At 40.4% G+C, this 20090-nt stretch overlaps 1 protein-coding gene across 2 annotated transcripts in view; it reads right to left on the bottom strand.

Annotated features, from left to right (window-relative positions):
- Nucleotides 1-235: 235 nt before the first annotated feature.
- Nucleotides 236-20090, bottom strand: part of babam2 (BRISC and BRCA1 A complex member 2) — a 243420-nt gene continuing 223565 nt past the window's right edge. Inside the window, exons 11-12 of one of the 2 annotated variants that reach the window (XM_069887730.1) lie at nucleotides 4862-5015; nucleotides 236-576 (exon numbers count right to left, since the gene is read on the bottom strand). In XM_069887730.1, coding sequence (XP_069743831.1) covers nucleotides 513-576; nucleotides 4862-5015 — 218 coding nt within the window. In that variant the 3' untranslated portion in view covers nucleotides 236-512. Of the gene's footprint in view, nucleotides 577-4861; nucleotides 5016-20090 lie in introns of those variants that run through there. The other variant, XM_069887731.1, reaches the window with a different exon arrangement.

Raw genomic sequence — 20090 nt, forward strand, 5'->3', positions numbered from 1 at the left:
GCACTGCATGTACAATATCTGAGCTGGGATTAATGTCGATTTCTCAGCATCAAAATCTTCACTAATAATGAGAACAGAATTCAAGTAATGTTTATTAAGAAGAAAAACATGCCAAAGTGCATGTGAAGGGAGGTGGGAGGAGGATGGAGGGGTGGGAGCGTGGGGAGGTGATAAAAGGAGAAGGCAGTTGCTTTTTCTACGTTTTAATTTTCGCAGTATCATGAATCATTCAGGCTTTTCAATGGGAGGTGTTTTATTGTGATTTGGAACACTTTTCTCATCAATTCAAAACATTTTATGTTTTATGCAATACAGACTTTAACTGGCTGAACAGCTTAAGAGACCTTTATTTGTGGGGCAAAGACACACCCAATGATTTGCAGCCAAGTGTAAATCAATGTCCTTACAGTCATGCTTCAGCACACAAGGAAAAGTGGAATAAAATCCGAAGAACTTCCCGAAATAAACAAATGCAACTGTCCGAATGGCTTCCTTCTGGAACATGGTGTCAACTATAGCTTCCCATTAGCAAAAGCTGCCTCCTGGAACTGAGGAACATAGGTTTTGAAGTAAGCCCTGATGAACAAAAAACAAAGGAACATGGTTAAAAATTAAGGACTTAGGAAGCAATAATGAACTTGTTGATGACAAAAGTGCAGTTGCTTTTTCTACATTTTAATTTTCACAGAATCATGAATCATTCAGGTTTTTCAATGGGCGTGTTTTCTATAAAGCAATTGCATATTTTATTCTGTTCTTTTATACCAACCAATATTTCATCTTTCAAGTGAATTGTTATTCTGTAACCATCTGCAGGAAAGCATATTGGAGCAGGTCTGCTATTTGCTCCTTTTCTTGTCTGCCCACTGACGATTCAGTTGAGACTAGTTGGAAGATCAATTCTAACACACTGGTGATTTAGCAAGTTTCAGTAGGTCAATGCTCCAAGACACAAGATGTTCAGAAAATTTAATATGAAGGCTGGGGAAGAAATATGTCTCAACAGTAACATTAAAGAACATTTCCATGTATTTACACTTATTTTTTTTCTAAAACTTCGAACAAGGCAGACTGTAACTATAAATTCCCAGCCATTATAATTCAGCAGGAAGTATGGAGTAAGAGAAAAAAATATCCCAGGCCTCACATTGTAAGGCATTCAATTTGATTGATTGTGGCACAAGCCCTTTACAAAAGTTAATTTTACTCAGGGTACAATGCAGGGATACATAGAAAATAAAATAGTGAAAAAAAAACTACCCATGTAATCAGCGCACTCCCTCTCCAGATTCCAGATTGTGAACATAGATAGACAGATGGCAATGAATACAAGCACAAATGTCACAGAATCTCGCTTCCTTCCATCTTGTTAGAAGCTTAGTTCTTCATGCAAGGGTAATTTCCAGAGAGATATTCAGATCCTCCGTCACAGTGTTTGGCAGTGAGGAAGGGAAAGTTTATAAATTAATAAACTTACAAATTTTACTTCCATTCAAATTTTTCAATATAGACCTTGGCAGAAAACAAATTATGCAATAATATTATAAAGAATTAGAAGATAAAAAACCATGATATAAAGTTATTGATAGATAGATTGGCATTTAAGAACAAAAAGAAAGTAATCTTCCTACATAAAGACCAAAATATATTAAAGAGAGAGAGACAGAGTCATACAGTATGGAAATGGCCCTTCAGTTCAACTCATTATGCTAATCAATTCGGCATCTGTGCAGGGTCTCTATGCTTCTGAGCCCTTTCTATCCACATACTATATCTGTTCAAATGACCTTTGAATGTTGTAAGTGTACACGGTTCTATAGGTTCCTTTGACATCTCGTCCTAGATATGGGCCATCCTCTGAGTGAAAAAGTTGCCGCTCAGATCCCTCTTAAATATCTCCTCTCTAGTTTTAGCCTACCCTGGGAAAAAGACCGAGTAGTCACTTCATCCAGGTTTCTCACAATTTTATGGACTTCTATAAGGTGACCTCTCATCCTTGTGAAGGAATAAAGTTGATTGAAATTATGAATTATAAAAAGTGCATTAAAACAGAAAACACAATATGAAGCACGTTGAGCAGTATTTGTGGAAAGAGATATTCTCTCTCTTCAGATGCTAAATGACCTGCTAAATATTTTCAGTGTTCTTTGCTTTCATTTCAGATTTCCAACACTGCACTGAGTTTGTAAAATAAAGCAGTAATTTAACTATAAACAATTATTATATTGGTTAAAAACTATTTTTATTCATTATGAAATTTGTATTGCAGTTGAAGCTGATTTTTGTTTAATAGCGTATATATTTGTGCAATTGTCGATTTGATTTGGACCACTTTTTCAGGCCAAAAAAGAATAGGTTCACTTTTACACAAGTCAAACTTTTGACCTCAGTAAGTACCTGTGTCGTTCAAGGCATCAGGAGCTTGGATAGATGGGACCGAGTGGCAAGTCTGTGGCTGGGGTGTCGAGGGTTCGGATAGGCGGGCCAGCTGAGGCAAGGATCCGTGATTGGGAGCTTGGCTGGTCAGACAGGTGGGGGGACAGGAGCTCAGATGGGCAGGAGGCTGGGGCAAAGATCCACAATTGGTGGCCAGGGTGACGGGAGCTCAGATAAGTGGGCAGCCAGGGCTAACAATAGGGAGGCTGACCTTTACACGAGTCATATAAAAATACCCGATATTTGGGTCAAAAAGTGGGGGCTGACTATTTCATGGTATTCACGATTACACAATATGACTGTTGGGCAACAAACGTATTTATCTAGATATCACTGAGTAGTGAAATAGAAAGTAATTATTATATATATATATATCTAGATAAATACGTTTGTTGCCCAACAGTCATATTTAAATAAAATAATAATTCTGGTCTCTGTCACACAGAATACAACAAATGCACAATTTTAGCAAATAATGCGTAGGCATGCAATTCCTTGCTTGAATAATTAAAATAACTTGCTTTGGACAGGCATGCAGGCTTGCACATGCACCCACTCACACACACATCAATTTAGAATCCCATCATATCTTAGACCTTAAACACTTAATTTTCTATTCAAAGCTGCATTACTTTGAAAGGTGAATTTTGCTTATCAGCTCGATTATTATTAAACTTTTCATTTAACACTATGTTTAGTACAATTATAAAAATATCATTATTTTCTGTGCCAAGAGAGTGAAATTGACGATAGCAAGGAATGCATTTCAAACAGCCACACTTTCAAAAATCACAAAGTGGTTTTGTTGAAGTCACAATCTTATCCACGGGGGAATTATAAAGCAAAAGTAAAAGCAGACAAGTGGGAGGGTATTTTTTTTACTGATTTACCATCGGCCTGTATCAGAGAGTAAAATCAGAAGTAAACAACAAAGCTTAGAGTTTCCGTGCCTGGCACGACTGAGAGTTGTCGGAGCAGTGAGTTTTAAGATAAGAACAGTTCGCTAATTTTCTTATGGTTTCTTTTCTGAGAGAATTACGGATCACTCAGAATATTCTGATGCTTTAAATAATGCAACCATCAATTCAGAAAATCGCCAAAGATCAGAGGGATGTTTCACACATAATAATTATAGTGCAATGTTTAAGACAATTTCCAAGTTAACCCTATTTTGTCATCATATTTAAAAAAAATATATATTCTAAAGGAATAATTATTCCTATCACAGTTGGCACAATGCGCAATCCGAATAATTATATAAAATAAATGGGAACTAATGTAATTTAATGTTAAGGATAGGTGCTATTTTGAGGCTTCCAGTTCACAATAAATCAGGAAAAGATGAATACGCAGTAAAGTCAACCCTGAGCTTACAAATCTCTGGTGTGAATAAAATATAACACTGCAAATTATGCTAGCCCACTGTTTTAAGCTGCTCACTGACCTGTAATAAGTTTGGAGTGTCAAAACTTGTGTTTTGTGGAACTGGGAAATAAGTTTCGTACACCAACAAAATTTAAGCTAACAAGTCAAAGATAAACTCTGTGCACTGAGCACTACATAGATTGCATTACTTCTCAGCATTGACTTAAAAGTTTAAGATAAGTTGGCTTGGATCAAGATTAAAAATTCTGTTTGATCAGTTATAATTAATGCAAAATATATTTTTAATCTGGATGCGACGTTCCTTGTATATTAATCTTTTGGACTCTGGTCATTTTTAACCTTTCATAAAATATACTCTAGACTGGGTTCATGGATAAACTTTTACAGTACAGTATTAACCAGCTGATAGTTGGTATAGGGAAAACCGGGACATGGAGTATATACACTTGATGGTAGTCCCGGAAAACCGGGACATGGAGTCCAAAGCGTTAACCATGCAAAACATAAAAGTAATTGAGTGGGAAATACAAATAGCAAAATTGATGTTCAAAGTATACCAAAAATCAAAAGGTTAAAAAGCAGCACTTAAACTTATGATAGCATGGTAGCAATATTACTAATGTCCTCCAAGAGATAATAGAAACACAAGGTAAAATTAAAAACATGACTTCAGTTCAAGGTAATGGTTCACTGGTTAACCCGGAGCTACTGATTAAAGTCTTGTAAGGAAGTTTTCCAAGCCCATCTCTCAGTATCCTGGAACTCCATCTGCTTCCTGAATGTAGATGAAAACCACTTGACTTTCTCATACGCACAACTACGGGTACTGCAGCACAGCTGAGCACAAATGTAGGAACTGCCCACCTGCTTGCTTTCTCCAACTGTCTCATTTCAGATCATTTCACATAGGGAAGCGATAAATTATAACAGCAGTACAGAGATCAGGAAAAGAAAACCCGATTATACCAGCTGCGAGCAGAAACAGGCACAATTCCTATAGAAAAACAAAGTCTAAGCAATTAATGCGTGAAGGACTTACTTAGCTCTCTTGGCCATTTCATTACCGTCCCAGCGTGGACTGTACGGGTAAGATTTCTGTATCTGTTGATAGAGCTGTCCGCTATTTGTAAAGTGGTACACTGACTGGAACGTCAAAGTGGGTTGATCCCGTGGAAAATATAGGGGCAAATCAACTGCAGTTAAAAAGAAAGAAGTTATAAGGGTTGGAAGTAAGAGTGGGGGGGGGGGGGGTGGGAGGGGAGAGGAGGAAGAAAAAAAATCAGAGGTTGTTATTCAAAATTAAACATAGCTTAAAATAAAGATTGATTCATTCTTGCTGTGGATGTATCCGATGAGTCACATCTCCAAAACAAGAATGCAACAATCTGTGCTTAATCATATTTTGCTAGGTAGCCAGCATGAAAGGATTGTAGTATGTAGAACAGTTCGGCACAGGAACAGGCCCTTCAGCTCACGTGTCGTCTGAAATTCAACTGAAATTCTGCTGTTTGCACATGAAACATATCCCTCTGTTGCCTGCACATGGATGATCACACCAAGAACATGGATTTCACCCTGTTATAGTCCACTAAATGTACGCTTTTGATTTTGTAGATCAATACCCTACAAAAACTAATGAAATTGGGCTGAAATCCATTAGAAACAGCACTGAAGTGGTTTTCACCAAACCAGGACACACATAACAGTAGTTCAATTCAGGAAATGCTTGAGCAGCTTGCAGGTACAAGGCCATTCAGGCTTTACAAGTACAAGGTGCTTTCAACTGGGACAGACGTGGAGCGAGAGATGCTACCATTACTAGGGTATTGTTGGGTATGAGAAAAGCATGTTGGAGAGATATTCTCCTCTAAAATAATATTCCTTGTGGAAATTGGGGAAAGAAAGATCATACTTAGCTGTGATGAGCCTTTTTAGTATTTAACTAAGATGCTAATTTTTACCAGAGAGAAGAGAAAATCTGACGGAATATTGACAAAAGATTAATCCAAGTATTACAGTGGTTGTTTAAAAAGCGTTCAAGTTGTCACAAAGTTGTAAATCTCGCAAGAATTTCTGATGTGATAAATAGAGACCATACTGATTTTCTTCCCATCCATTATGCAATATTGAGGCACTGAAAGAAATTCAAGGCCATATTCTGGTTTTTAAATCATAGCCACTTGATCCTGACAATGCCAGCACAACATTCTGGTTTTGGCAAATGCTACCTTTCTCACACGACTGTTGCAGGAGGAATGAAACAAGTTCATTTTTTCCTTAACAAAAAAAAAATCCCTTCTTTGCTCTTCACAATGTATAAAGAAACTTCTCCTCGTTCAATGCTGCTCAGTAGATTCACAGGAAAATCATCCTGCTTTGTCTGAGTTACAAGAGTGTGAATTATAATTAGAACTTGGTCACAAATCCATGAGCTAAAATATACTGTCAATTTTAAAGGTGAGGCTAATATTGCATATGAATACGATGACTCAGGTCCTTTGTCAAGTTGCACTGTATGCCATCTCAGTACTGTGCTGCACTGTTCTCTGCTCTATCTCAAATCTGAAAAATATTGCTATTCTTTTATCATTGTGACGGTGTTCAACCTGGAGCATTATGTTTTGTTTCTCTTCACAAAGACACAGTATGTCAAGCTGAGTACGTCAAGCATTTTCTGCTCTTATTTTAGATTTCCAGTTTCTGCACTGTATTTTTTTATTTTCAATCATGGGAGGCATCTTGAGCATGAACACGACTGTGGTTCAACACAGGCAGTTCATTTCCACCTTTTTTAAGGGTGATTAGGACTGAGTTAAAACCAATTAGCTTGAGGATCAGGAGAAACAGAATGGTTGACATTTTGGGTTGAACTCCTTCAAGATCTGAAATGTTGACCATACTTTTTCACCCACTGATGCTGGTTGACCCACTGAGTTCTTCCATCAGATAGTTTTTTGCTTCAGCAACTGCAGTCTCTGGTACATCTGGAGTTCAGCAATGCCCATATTCTGAAATAATTTGAAAAATGACTGATGCCTGCCATTACTATGTCCATCCATAACTTTACAAGACTGTTATTTTGCTGTTGTCCAAACATGCATTAAATGTCACATGTTTCTGTTATGTACAATGGATAAAAATTAATTTTGGCTTAGATGGGCTCTATTAGTAATTAATGTAATTTAGAGATACAGCACGGTAATAGAGTACAATTACACTCATGTGACCAATTAACCTTCTAAACCCATACATCTTGGGATTGTGTGAGAAAACGGGAGCCCCCTGAGGAAACCCACGCAGGACAGGGGGAGAGCACACAGACGGTGCTGGAAGTAAAACACGAAAATCTGCAGACACTGTGGTTGAAGTAAAAACACAAAGCTGGAGAAACCAACATTTCGGGCTAGAGTCCTTCATCGAGGTACGGAAAAATGTTGGTGGCATCCAAAAAGATTAGGGGGGAAGGTGTGGTTGCAAAGGCAGGAGGAGACAGGTGGAGAAGGGAGGGAGGGGACAGCAGTCTGCAAAGAAATTAATTTCTGTTCAGAGATTCTGGCACTGAAAATGAGTAACTATGAGTATTATTTTGAATTGTTTACAGAGCCTAAAATATTGAAATTTTACTTCTTTCGTTTCTCTTTCATTGCTTACCCTCTCTAATCCATTCTTCACTTTTTCTTCTGTAGCTTATTTTAAAATGGAGTTACCCCTCTTTAATTGAGTTCCATTCTCGGTTCCTTTGCCGCTGTCTTGTTTTTTATTACCTCTGCTGCTATCAGGGTGTAATTTCACCAACTTTGTTGTCAATTATTAATGACAGTCAAAAATACTACCCAATGTCAGAATTAGGAACCCTTGGGACCAAATCTATACTTCAGCACAAAATACTGATGTTCCAATAGGTCAACCAATTGCACTAATCCTGCATTTCGGTTATCTCAGTGAAGTGTACATTTGACCTGAAATTTGGTCAGGTCATTAAAATGTTATTTATCTTTACAAATACCAATCAATTTCTCATTCAGTAAAGATGGCTCAATGCTTAATACAGAGAAGCTTAGAATGATAATTGCTTTATTCAAAATGGTAGCTTAGTTTAAATAAAGGCCAATTGATGAAGCCAATTTAAGTCCAAAATCCAAATGAAGTCAACACCCATTTTCAAGACAAAATATTTCACAGCCTTTGATTACAAGGAAAGAGAATGGAAGTAATAATTCTTAAAATTCTAGAAAATAGTATGAATAGGAAAGCAGCAAATCCATTTGCACAAAATTTTCTCTTTCATTGTTAACTAAAGCACCAACTTCAAACATCATCAATATCAACACCATTTCCAAGCAACAACTGTCATAAACTTAATGAACTTTTTTTTAAATCTCGCAACTTGTCCAGCTGAGTTTAAAGCAATTTATGTGTGGCATGTGAAGTATTTTGCAAATCAATGGAGGTGCGACTTGATGGTGTTTGTGAAGAATTTCTGGCTGGGATTTTGTACCGGTTTTTTCCTCCCTTCCAAATTCTTGCCTGGAAGGCAGTTTGATTGATGGGCTTAGAACATTGCAGAAGGACTGAAATAGAGTATTTTATGGCAAGCAAAGAAGTAGTGTAGTGTAGAGGGGTTTGCGTTGTTCGATGCACCTCTCTTGCAGTTGGCGGAGGGTGAAGACCATGTCAATAGTTGATCGAGATGGTCAAAAGCCACATTGGCTTTCAGGCAGTATTCTGTTGTCGATGGTTTGCAGGCGGGGGAGGATTGCATGTCGGAGTATCATGCCTACAAAGCTGAGCAATGAAATGCCTCGGTAGTTGTTGCAGTCTTGGCGGTGACCTTTGTTCTTGTAAAGGGTCACAATGTTCACATCTCACAGATCTTTGGGGAATAAGTGCTCTATGCCATAAATGCTCTGTGATTAGTAAGGAATTGCTTACTTGAGTGGGAAGGGAAGGTTGAAAATCACTGCTTTAGACCCAATTGTTACTGAAATATTTTCCTTGAGAAATAATGTCATTGGCCCATTTCCTTTGGAGTTCTGAAACCATCCACATAACGAGTCAATTAGGGACAATTAAAGAAGCGGTTTTCAACCTTTTTCTTTCCACTCACATATATCTTAAGCAATCCCTTACAGAGCACTTATGGCATCGGAATTGCTTAAAATGGAATGTGAGTTTAGATGGGGGTGGGGGGCAGTTTGAAAACCACTGTGCTAAAGCAACAAATTAGTTTTTCAAAGCTAAAAATTGGAAAATTCTTGAATGGCCAAATCAATCACCCGATCTAAATCCAATTGAGTCTACCTTCCACCTGCTGAAGAGAAAAACCCAAAACAATCCCCCAAAACAAGCAGAGTGAGGTTGAGCATCACCAGAGAAGATACTCAGCTCCTGGTGATGTCTATAAATCACAGGCTTCAAGCAGACATTGCTTGCAAGGGATGTGCCACAAAGTACTAAACATGACTATTTTGTTATGCGTACCATTGCTATGCCCCAAATATTATGGTGCCGAGAAATGAGGGGATTGTTTCAAGAAAACAGCCTCCATCATCAAAGACCCTCATCATTCAGGCTATGTCCTCTTTTCAGGAAGACGAGCATCCAAAGTTGCAAAAATAGCTTCTTCCCCTCTGAATGGGCAATGAATCACAGGCACGCAATAAACCTGATTCTGAAGGGAAGGTTAAAAGAGCTGGAGGAAAGGAGACAGAGGGAGGGGGAAAGTGAAAAACATAGGAGGTGCCTAATGGAAACTGGAGATCAGTATTGATGCCATCTGTTTGGAGAGTGCTATTTGGTGTTCTCTTTGGAGTGAAGAAGGATGAGAGGTGACTTAATAGAGGTATACAAGGTTATGAGAGGCAGAGATAGGATGGTCAGCCAGCACCTTTTTCCTGGGGCGACAGTAGCAAATACCAGAGGACACCTATTTAAAGTGAGGGGAGGAAAAGCTTAGGGGAAACGTCAGACTACATTTTTTTACACAGAGAATGGTAGGTGCCTGGAATGCATTGCTAGGGTACTGGTGGAAACTGGTACAACAGGAGCATTCAGAAGACTCTTAGACCGACACATGGGTGCAAGAAAAAGGTTACGGTGTGATAGGAAAGATTTAAATTATTGAGTAGGTTTATATAGGTTGGCACAACACTGTGGGCCAAAGGCCCTTACTGTCCTGTAATGCTCTAATTCTAATTAAATATTTGTGGAATCCGTCTCCTGCAAATGGATTGGTTTCCCATCCTGTCTTCAGTGAAAGAGGAAGTGGGCAGATTCAATATGGGTTTGGTTTGCATTTGGCTTTGATTACATTTTTTTTAACATCCAAATGACACTTGATTAATGTGTAGTATTCCTCTCAACGTTAAACATGCATGTTTGCTGTGAGAATATAGCAGTTTCTTCCTTTTTGCTTGGAAATAATTGCATGATGAAACAAATACCTAAACAGCCTGAAATCTACAACAGGAACTATTTTTTTTCTCCTTCTTGGTCAGTTCTGCTTTTTGCTTGTTTTTATTCAATTAATATCTCCTGTGGTTCAGTATATGCCATTTGATTGCTATTAACCATGTCCCAGGTTATAACTTTTAGAAAGGTTCAACTTCCATTCCAGAGCAGAAATCTAGGACGATACTCCGCAGGACGGTAATGAGGGAGTGCTACACCACTGGGCATGCTGCCTTTCAGAGGAGGTTAAACCAAAACTATCTATACTGGCAAGTACATCTAAAATGCCTCTTGAAACTATTTCATTTGAGGTAGGATTATTATCCCAGCCATCCTTGTCAGTGCTGATCCCGACACTACATCTCAATGAAATTGGTTATCTGGTTGTTTTAACATTTTTTTTCTACAGTATGAAAATACAATTGCAATCGCATACAGAGGATTTATAAGGATTACTAGGCCTGAAAGCATTTAGCTATGAGGAAACACAGGATAAGCTAGAGCTAGAAGTAAAATCTGCAGACATTGCGGTTGAAGTAAAAACACGACGCTGGAGAAACTCAGCAGGTCAAACAGTGTCCTTTATAGAGCAAAGATAAAGATGCATAATTAATGTTTCGGGCTTGAGCCCTTCATCAAGGTATGGACATCAGCTGGAGCTATTTTCTTTGGAACATGAGAGAGGAGAGAGATTTAATCCGGGAGAAGAAAAGTAATGACAAATCGAGATACAGTATCTGCAAAACACTATTTTCATTAAGCAAAGGAATTTTAAAAAAAACTAATTGACAGAATAAAAAGATGATGAAACAGTTTATCCTCACCCAGAGAGAGGTAAGGCTTTGGTACACACTGCCTTAAAAAGAAGGGAGAGTCAGGAATCAACATCTCCTTTAAACAGTACTTAGATGTGTCCTTTAAGAGTAGAGAATTGTAGAGCTGCATACTAAATACTAGAAGGTAGAATGGGGTTGACTAGTTCTATTTCAACCATCAAGACATGAGGGGCTCAAGAATACTGATGGTCCTTTCAGCAATTTACCATTCCCTCTTTACAGAGCTGGTCTTAGTTTAACATCCCTGACAAGGGAATCAGCTGAGATATTGTGCTCAAGCTAATGGGATGGGACTTGAAACGACAACCTCCAGACAACAGAGCCAAACTTTGCTTTAGATTGAGCTCCATTACCAGGGAAGCACTTTCGATATCTTTAAGCCAGGAAGGTCTTTCTTTAGAAAGCAAAATCATTTTCTTCTCTCAGGAGACAAACTCTCGACAGACATTTTCTACAAACCCAGCAAATGTCACAGCTACCTCGACCACACCACACACCACACTCTGTCCCCATGTAAGGATTCTATTCCTTTGTTTTGATTCCTTCATCTCCGCTGCATCTACTCCCAGGATTAGTTCTTCCATTCCAGAACATCTGAGATGTCTTTGTTCTTCAAAATTTGTGACTTCCCTTTTTACTGCCATCAATTCAGCACTCACCGACATCTTCTCCTAGACACCAGCAGCGTGGGATTCCATCAACTAACCCTGTCAGAGAGAGAGGTCAGTTCTGCAGTCCTACAGTTCAGCAGCAGCAGCTGGGACTGGAACAGGACAAGCTGGAAAGCTTGTGGGAAAACCCCATTTGGAAGATGGCCCTTGTGGTCCATCCAAGAGGAGAGGGCTGGCTGCCTAATGTTTCACTTGAAATAAGGGAAACAAAAAGGAACTCTGTGGTGACCTGAAAGAAAGAGGTTATCATCTGGAGAACCCTGATGGGACAAGCTTCTTCGGCAAGACACTGACATGGCTGATTAAAAGGGACAAGTTTGTGTCCAGGAACAACAAATCTCTCTCTGAAAACTGACAAGAACCTTCCTGAGCAGTTACAATTTACCTTTCAAGCACCAAAGCCGGTGAACTTTATGAATGTTAAATTCTGTACCCAGTATAAGAATTGCCTGCAACCAGTGAACTTGGAGGAATGAGAAGTGAGATTGGACTGTGAATCAAAGAACTTTTCTGAACTTACATACACATTACATATACGTGAATTTAGAATTAGAAGGGGGCTAAGTTAGGTTAGCTAAGTTAATAGTGTGATCCTGTTTTCATGATTAAAGATAATCAAAAACAACTTTTGTTTAAGTAACCATTTGTCTTGGTGAATATCTATTGCTCTAGGCTTGTAACAAGTGCAGAAAAGATTTACTAGATGTTATGGGTCTTCAAGAGTTGAGTTATAGGGAAGGATTAAATAGGTTAGGACTATTCCTTGGAGTGAAGAAGAATAAGGAGAGATTTGATAGAGGTTTACAAGATTATGAGAGGTACAGACAGAGTGGATGTAAATAGCCTTTTTCCAATGGGAGATAAATAATGAGAGGTCATAATTTTAAGCTAAAGGGGGAAAGGTTTAGGGGGAACATAAGGGGGAAGTGGAACGAGCTGCCATCTGATGTGGTGAGTGTGTGCTCGATAGTGTGTTTTAAGAATAAATTGGATAGATACATGGATGGGAGAGGCCTTTAGGCTTATGGAAAGGGACCAGGTCAGTGGGACTAGGGAGATGATGGCTAGCATAGACTAGAGGGGGCAAATGGCCTGTTTTCTGTGCTGTAGCATTCTAGTGCTGCATGACTTGCTGAGTTTCTACAGCACTTTTGTTTATTACACTATAAATACAGTGCCTGCAGACTTTCTATTTTAACTCGCCTAGTTTTCTCTTCAGTTGTAATAGTTACTTCTTTAGAATCCTATTTTTTATTCACCCTCTCCCTGTATCCTAGACTGCGCAGAACTTTTTCTACAAGATGAAACTTTTCTCCAGAATAAAAACACTAACTCTTGAAAAATACAAATTCAATCTAACTATTATTGCTTTCCATGAGTATACCAGAACGCCCATTTTAAAAGGCATGTCATTGAAAACGAATCTTAATCAATTATCCACTATTTTACAACAGGCCAGAATTTTCTGAGAAATATCAGAAATTTTGCAGGAAAATACTGGCATTTTCATTCATGCATTTTGGAAATCGTAGGACTTCTGCACAAGAGTGTGTGATGGCAGAACTCACAGACTTCCTGAGGGTTGTTCACTGGCCAGTTCCCAGTTCTGCTCAGACACTGGACTCTTCATGGAATCCAACAGCAGAATGTACACCTCCTGGAATTTCCCAGCAGTCACCTTGAAGAAACTACCCACTGAACCTGTGCCAGATTAAATTTGGTACAGGTTCTGCGGCTCCACTCTTTTCCAAGGACAAGTACTGCTGTGAGTGAATGCACGGATAGTTTACATTTTTTAAAAATAATAATTGAGTTTATTAAAAGGCATTCAAATACTTTTGCCACTTAAAAGTAATTGATATACAGATTAAATCCTGCATTAAAAATATTTTTAAACAAGTTTTTTTTTGTTTGTTTGTGGATATCCGGGATACTCAAAAAGCATTCAAACTATTTAACAGCTTGCCAAGGCCAAACCACATGATGCCAAACCACTGACCAGATGGAACCAGCATTGTAGAATTGGCTGCTTGAATAGCCACTCAAAATGTTCAGACGTAGTGGGCAGACAAAATAGGTATACAGGCAACTCATCACTGCCAGGAAATTCCAGTCAAAACTTCCGAGCAATGAATTCTCTGAACCCACAGAACTTGAGTTGGATGCAAGTCAACATGATCCTGAGTAATCATCTCATAAGATGTTAACAACAGTATAAAAAAACACCAATACCATATATGTGTCTGTTTATCGAAGAAGATTTCAGAATTAGTGAAAGCAGACTCAAAATAGTTGCTGTTAGCTGTGGCTCAGCGGTAGTGCTCTTACCCTGGAAATACCAGATGGAAGATCCGCTCCTGATATCTGAGCTCAAAAATCTAGCTGACTCTCAGTACGATACTGGGTAAGTATGTATATTGTGCTATCTTTCAAGTAAGATGTTGTCAATGTCCCATCCATGCTTCAAGTTGGTCCAAAAAGAGCGAAGTAGAAGTTAATTCTGATGTTCTGGTTGATATTTATCCATCTGTTAAATGGCTGAATACAGCAACATTCCAATTGTTTGAAAACCCTGACGGTTTGGCACCTGGCTCACCAGGTACCAGCTCTCATGCTTCTTAAATAGGTTCTGGTCCCAAAGCAGCTTTTAATGCATTAGGCCCTGGTTCCAATGCTCCCTTTAACACACAGGGCCCTGGATCCCAGGCTCCCTTTAACACACCGGGCCTTGCTTCCCAGCCTTCCTTTAAGGCATCGGGCCCTGGTTCCCAGGCTCCCTTTAAATCACTAGGTCTTGGTTCCCAGTCTCCCTTTTAACACATCAGACCCTAGCTCCCAGGTTCCCTTTAACACACTAGAAACCTGGATCCCATGTTTCCATTAATATGCCAAAACCTGGCTCACAGACTCCCTTTAACCTGCTGGACCTTGTGTCCTATCCGCACTTTATCTCACTAGGTTTTTGTGATAGTATAGGATACTATTATCAATGTATATATTTACATATAGTAATAGTGATTGGCTGAGAGCCGAAGCCACGCCTACTGGCAGGTCATAAAGGGCTGCTCCTCACCAGACCCAGGTCAGTCTGGTCTGGTCGATCTCAATGTATTACGCTCCAGTCTTCTGTTAATAAAAGCCTTGGTTTGAGTCAACAAGTCTTTGAGTCATTCGACGCGCTATAGCGTTTTTTTTCTCAGGCTCCCTTTAACACACTGGGAACCTGGATCCCATGTTCCATAACAGCAGGCTATGGTTTCCAGGAACACACTAGGCCCTGATTCCCAGGCAAGCTGTAAAACACTATGCCCGGGTTCTCATGCTCTTTAAACTCATCAGGGTTAATTAACAAAGCCCATTGAAACACAGCCGATTTGATTTCCCACACTCCCTTGAAACTCCCTGGGGCCTTGTTTTCCATTCTCCCTTGAGACTCAATTGGTTCTGTGCCTCACACTTTTAGGGCCTCTTTTCCAAACTCTCTTGAAACTCATCAGGGCCCCATGCTTTGTTTGAAATGATCAGGTCCACTGGAATTTTTAAATTTTATTATTTAACTCCTAAAAATGTAAAATAAAAATGCACTGGGAGTATAAATAAATTAGAATAAGATCCATCAACTAGAAATTTGCCACTGGCAGCACCAAAACCCCAAGTGGGGCACATTAATAGAGTTTTGCTGTGTAGCGTAGATAAAAGCTCATACTCAACTTCATAGGGGTTCTGGATTTAGGCAGGAAACCAGGGTTATATATAGGTCCTAGGGGGGAGGAGTCAGTACAGCACACTTTTAGTATATCCCAGTTCACTACATGCTGTAACTGACCATTAGAGCATAGTTATTTGTTGGAACTTACTGCCACGTTTCCTACATTGCAACCAATGATGTACTGGCACTGACCTTCAAAATGATTTGTAAAAGGTACAATAACAAGACCAACAAATAAGAAATTTTTTGGTGTTTTATAATAAATAAGTTCTAATTTTACAAGAAAAGTCTGCGGTTCTTCAAAAATTCCTCCCCTCCTCCCTCCCCAACTAAATGATCATAATTGAGCATAGTTTATCCTACTTTAAATTTACCCTTAAGTTTATTTCTCTTCAGTTTAAATCTGTGGCAATGTATTTAAGTAACTGGAGAAACTCCTCAATTACTTGGGGTGATCCTACACCAATGGCAGCATTTAAATAAGGTGGGGAGTGAGATACAGTCAGTGGCAGTGCTGCAGGGTAATTCTTGGCTGCAATTAAGGTATATAGTTTATTCCTGTCTCCTGGTCATTGTCTCTCAATGTTATTTAAGATTCAAGATTCAATTTATTGTCATGTAATTAAAACGTGTCATATTACACAAAACATCTTTTGTCTGTTGTAAGGTGGACAGATTCGCCATTGGCAGAAATTGCCTGAAGCGCCTCTTAGTCAGAGAAAGAGAAGCAAAAGAGAATCCCCCCCCCCCCCCCCCCCCACCCAGAGTCGCCCAGTGTCCGTGGATTCACCTTCAGCGCTCCTGCAGCCACACAGTATAAACCATTGGCAGCTCAAGCTCCAGATCTGAACCTCCGATACGATTAGGAACCCTTCAGCACCCTCTCCCACCCCGGCTTCAATACTTGGTATCCTTTCAGCCAGTCTCCAGCAGTCCACAGCCTGGTGCTTGTCTCTTGACTGTAGTCTCCAGCAGCCCACAGCCTCCCTGGGTTCCTCACCCTAAGTCACCAGCAGCCCGCCGCCCGCATGGTTCCTTCAGTTGCAGAACCCTTCACTGGTCCGTCACAATGGTCACCATCCCGTGGTCATCTCCTCTGCTTCTCCTTCACAGATGGGGGTGGGGCGCAGGTGTGCTTGTTTTCTGGTCCCTGCCTCAGTCCTCCACTTCCTTGGCTGTTGCCGATCATAGGCGCCACCATCTTGGGTGCAGACCCCAGTTTGCTTACCAACATGGTTTGCAACATATTTTATGTGATCACAACTCATAGGATCCAGAAGGAGCCAACAGAGCCTTATCAGTTTGGCAATGAAATTTGAATTCCATGTGGAATTCAGAAGTTTATAAATGCAGGGAATAAGATTTAAATATCAGAGGGGATGTTAGGAGTGAGCGAGAAAATTCAGAAAAATTCTTCACCCAAAAGGTAGATGTTTTGCTGAAGACAACCAACAAAGAGTGCAATGAAAGGAACTGCAAGAATACAATGAGGCAAGGCTAGGCAAGGATTTGAGGGAACTTTCTAAAAAAAACCCACTTATTTTTAATTATACATTCTTTTGGAGAAGGTTTATACATTTTATAAATGTACATTTTATATATTCTTCTTCTTTGGCTTGGCTTCGCGGACGAAGATTTATGGAGGGGTAAATGTCCACGTCAGCTGCAGGCTCGTTTGTGGCTGACAAGTCCGATGCGGGACAGGCAGACACGGTTGCAGGGGAAAATTGGTTGGTTGGGGTTGGGTGTTGGGTTTTTCCTCCTTTGTCTTTTGTCAGTGAATCACATCGACATGAAGGAGACATTAAATGGCTTTAATTACCAAAAACCTGAACGTTACTGATACAATACTTGGCCAGGTTCCAGGTCCAGGAGCAAGAGGGAGCAAGTCCGGCCACGCCAGCCTTTATTGGGAAATCCGGGGAGGAGCCAAGGGAGGGGTTAGGGAAAGTCAAGGAAGGTCAGGTAGGTTCGGACTGGCCAGTCCATAGATCTATGCAAATGCCTTTCACCACATTCACCCTTTATTTTAGATAAAACCCGGCAGGGTGATGTGGCGACACGGAGCACATACTGTACTTTATTACATATATACATAGTTCATAGAGTCCATCACAGGTTCAGCCTGTCTGGTGGTCTCGTGATCCTCTGTGACTTCCAAGATGCTGGGCAAGGCCCTGTTCCTGCGCCGAGCTTGCAGGGCTGTGTACCTGTGTGGATGGAATTTCGGTTACAAAACCCTTTGCTGCCTGTTGAGGTGGGCTCCTTGCTGGCAAGATCTCTGTGGGATTGACTGCTGCAGGTGCTTGACTGATGACTGGTGCTGGCGGGGGAGGTTCTACGGTTATCTGGGGTGCGGGAGTACGTCAAAACCCTGGGACGTGGATGGGCACTTTGTCGATCAACCGTCTGGTTCTTCTGGGGTCACCTGATCAGTGTTAGTGTATCCTGCCCAGGCCAGGACTCGTACTGACACCGTGTCCTCCCTCCTGTCCTGGTACCGCACAAAGGGTTTGCGTGTACCATATGCACTTTGTCCACCAGGGGATCTGTCTTGTGGGGTCATCAGCCAGACTAGCTTAGTGGATCTGGATGCTGACCTCCTGGGAAAAGAAAGTCTCTCGTGGGGGATGGCATTAGTAGCCGTGCACATCTGGGACCTGGTAGCATGCAGGGAATCCGATAGTACCTCTTACCATTGGGAAACGGCAGTCTCTAATTATTTGAAACACCCAATCGCCCATGGATGCAAACAGGAGATCATACGTATCTTCAACATCCCTTAGGTTTAGGTGGCGCAAGAACGTCTGCATCCCATGCAGCCACCTCTCGAAGGTAACGTCTGTGTTGGGCTTACTGGGTTCAATCGTGAGTGTGTTCAGCTGGCAAACTTCTTCCATTACCCGCTGCAGAGTTGATGCAGACCCCAGGGATGCAACCACTACTGCACCATGTGGTTGGCTCGACTCCACTGTCTTGTGGGCTGGTTGACCGGGCATCTCCCCGATCGCCGCTGCTTTGCCCTGTATACCGAACTTCCATGGCTTTTGTTTTGGTAATTAAATTGCGGTGCACACAATAATCGCATCAACATGATGGAGTGGCTTTAATTACCCAAAACCTGAGCCTTACTGATACACAACTTGGCCAGGTTCCAGGTACAGGAGCAAGAGGGAGCAAGTCTGGGCACGCCCATCTTTATTGGGAAATCTGGGGAGGAACCAGGGAAGGTCAGGTAGGTTCAGACTGGCCAGTCCATACATCTATGCAAATACCTTTCACCACAAATCTACGTCACAGTATAGGCCTTTTGGCCAAAGTGTTGTTCTGACTTAACAACCTTCTTAGAATTTCCCGAATGCATAACACTCCATTTTACTCAGGTCCATGTACGTAATAGTCTCTTAAAAGATCCCATAGTACCTGCCTCCACCACTGGGGCCGGTAGCGCATTCCATGCACCCGCCGCTCTCTGTGTGAAAACATTACCTCTTACATCCTCCCTGTACTTATTCCCAAGCAACTAAAAACTATGCTTCTTGTATTCTGCCTTCAAATTTGAAATTAATTATATAATGTAGACAATTTCAGATATTTATTAAAATAAAGTCTATTGTCAATTTTCCCTGAATAGGTGGGTTGAGAGACCTGAACATTCATTACAATTTTATCTTATCTATATAAAATAACACATGGTCACTGTAAACACTGTCCCAATCTTGTTTAAATGAGCTGGGGCAGGGGGTGGGTGAAATGGCAGAAGTGTTACTATCACACAGATGGATCTCTCTCTCTCTACAAGTAGATTCTAACTAGTCTGGAAAACCACACAATACAAATAATTTAAAATCTTTAGCCAGGTTATCTTAATTACCAGTTAAGGTCAGCTAAAGAATGGTTAAAAACAAACTTTTTTTAAAATAACCAGCACCACAGTAAAGTAAATGCAAAGAAATAATGAGGAAATTAGAAAAAATACAATTTTATATCACATAATGAAATTGACTCATTGAATAGTTTATTTATTTGTATAGCCATGAAAATATTTTCAGTCATCAGCTTACATTCACCCATGTGAGAACTTCCAAAGTAGAATGATGTAAATTACTATTGGAATCCCAGTCACCAAGCCCCTTTGCCCTTAGGGTTGAAATTTAATTTCATGGCGTGATTAGTTGCAATTTACTGTTTACTATTGAGATCACAAACTTTTCAAGCCATTCCACTTAAATTTGCTGAAATAAATGAGATGACTTGTGACAGTAGTTGAGCAATTATATAAAAAAATGGCAAAAGAGAGTTCCATGAAAGGACTTCGACAAGATAAAGAAATGAAACAAATAGTAGGCTATTTAGCCAAGATCGTGTTCTATGGCGAGCTCTCCACTGGCCACCGAGACAGAGGTACACCAAAGAAGAGGTACAAGGACTACTTAAAGAAATCTCTTGGTGCCTGCCACACTGACCACTGCCAGTGGGCTGATCTCACCTCCAACCGTGCATCTTGGCGCCTCACAGTTCGGCGGGCAGCAACCTCCTTTGAAGAAGACCGCAGAGCCCACCTCACTAACAAAAGACAAAGGAGGAAAAACCCAACACCCA

This window comes from Narcine bancroftii, chromosome 6 (genome assembly GCF_036971445.1).
Source record: "Narcine bancroftii isolate sNarBan1 chromosome 6, sNarBan1.hap1, whole genome shotgun sequence".
NCBI lineage: Eukaryota > Metazoa > Chordata > Chondrichthyes > Torpediniformes > Narcinidae > Narcine > Narcine bancroftii.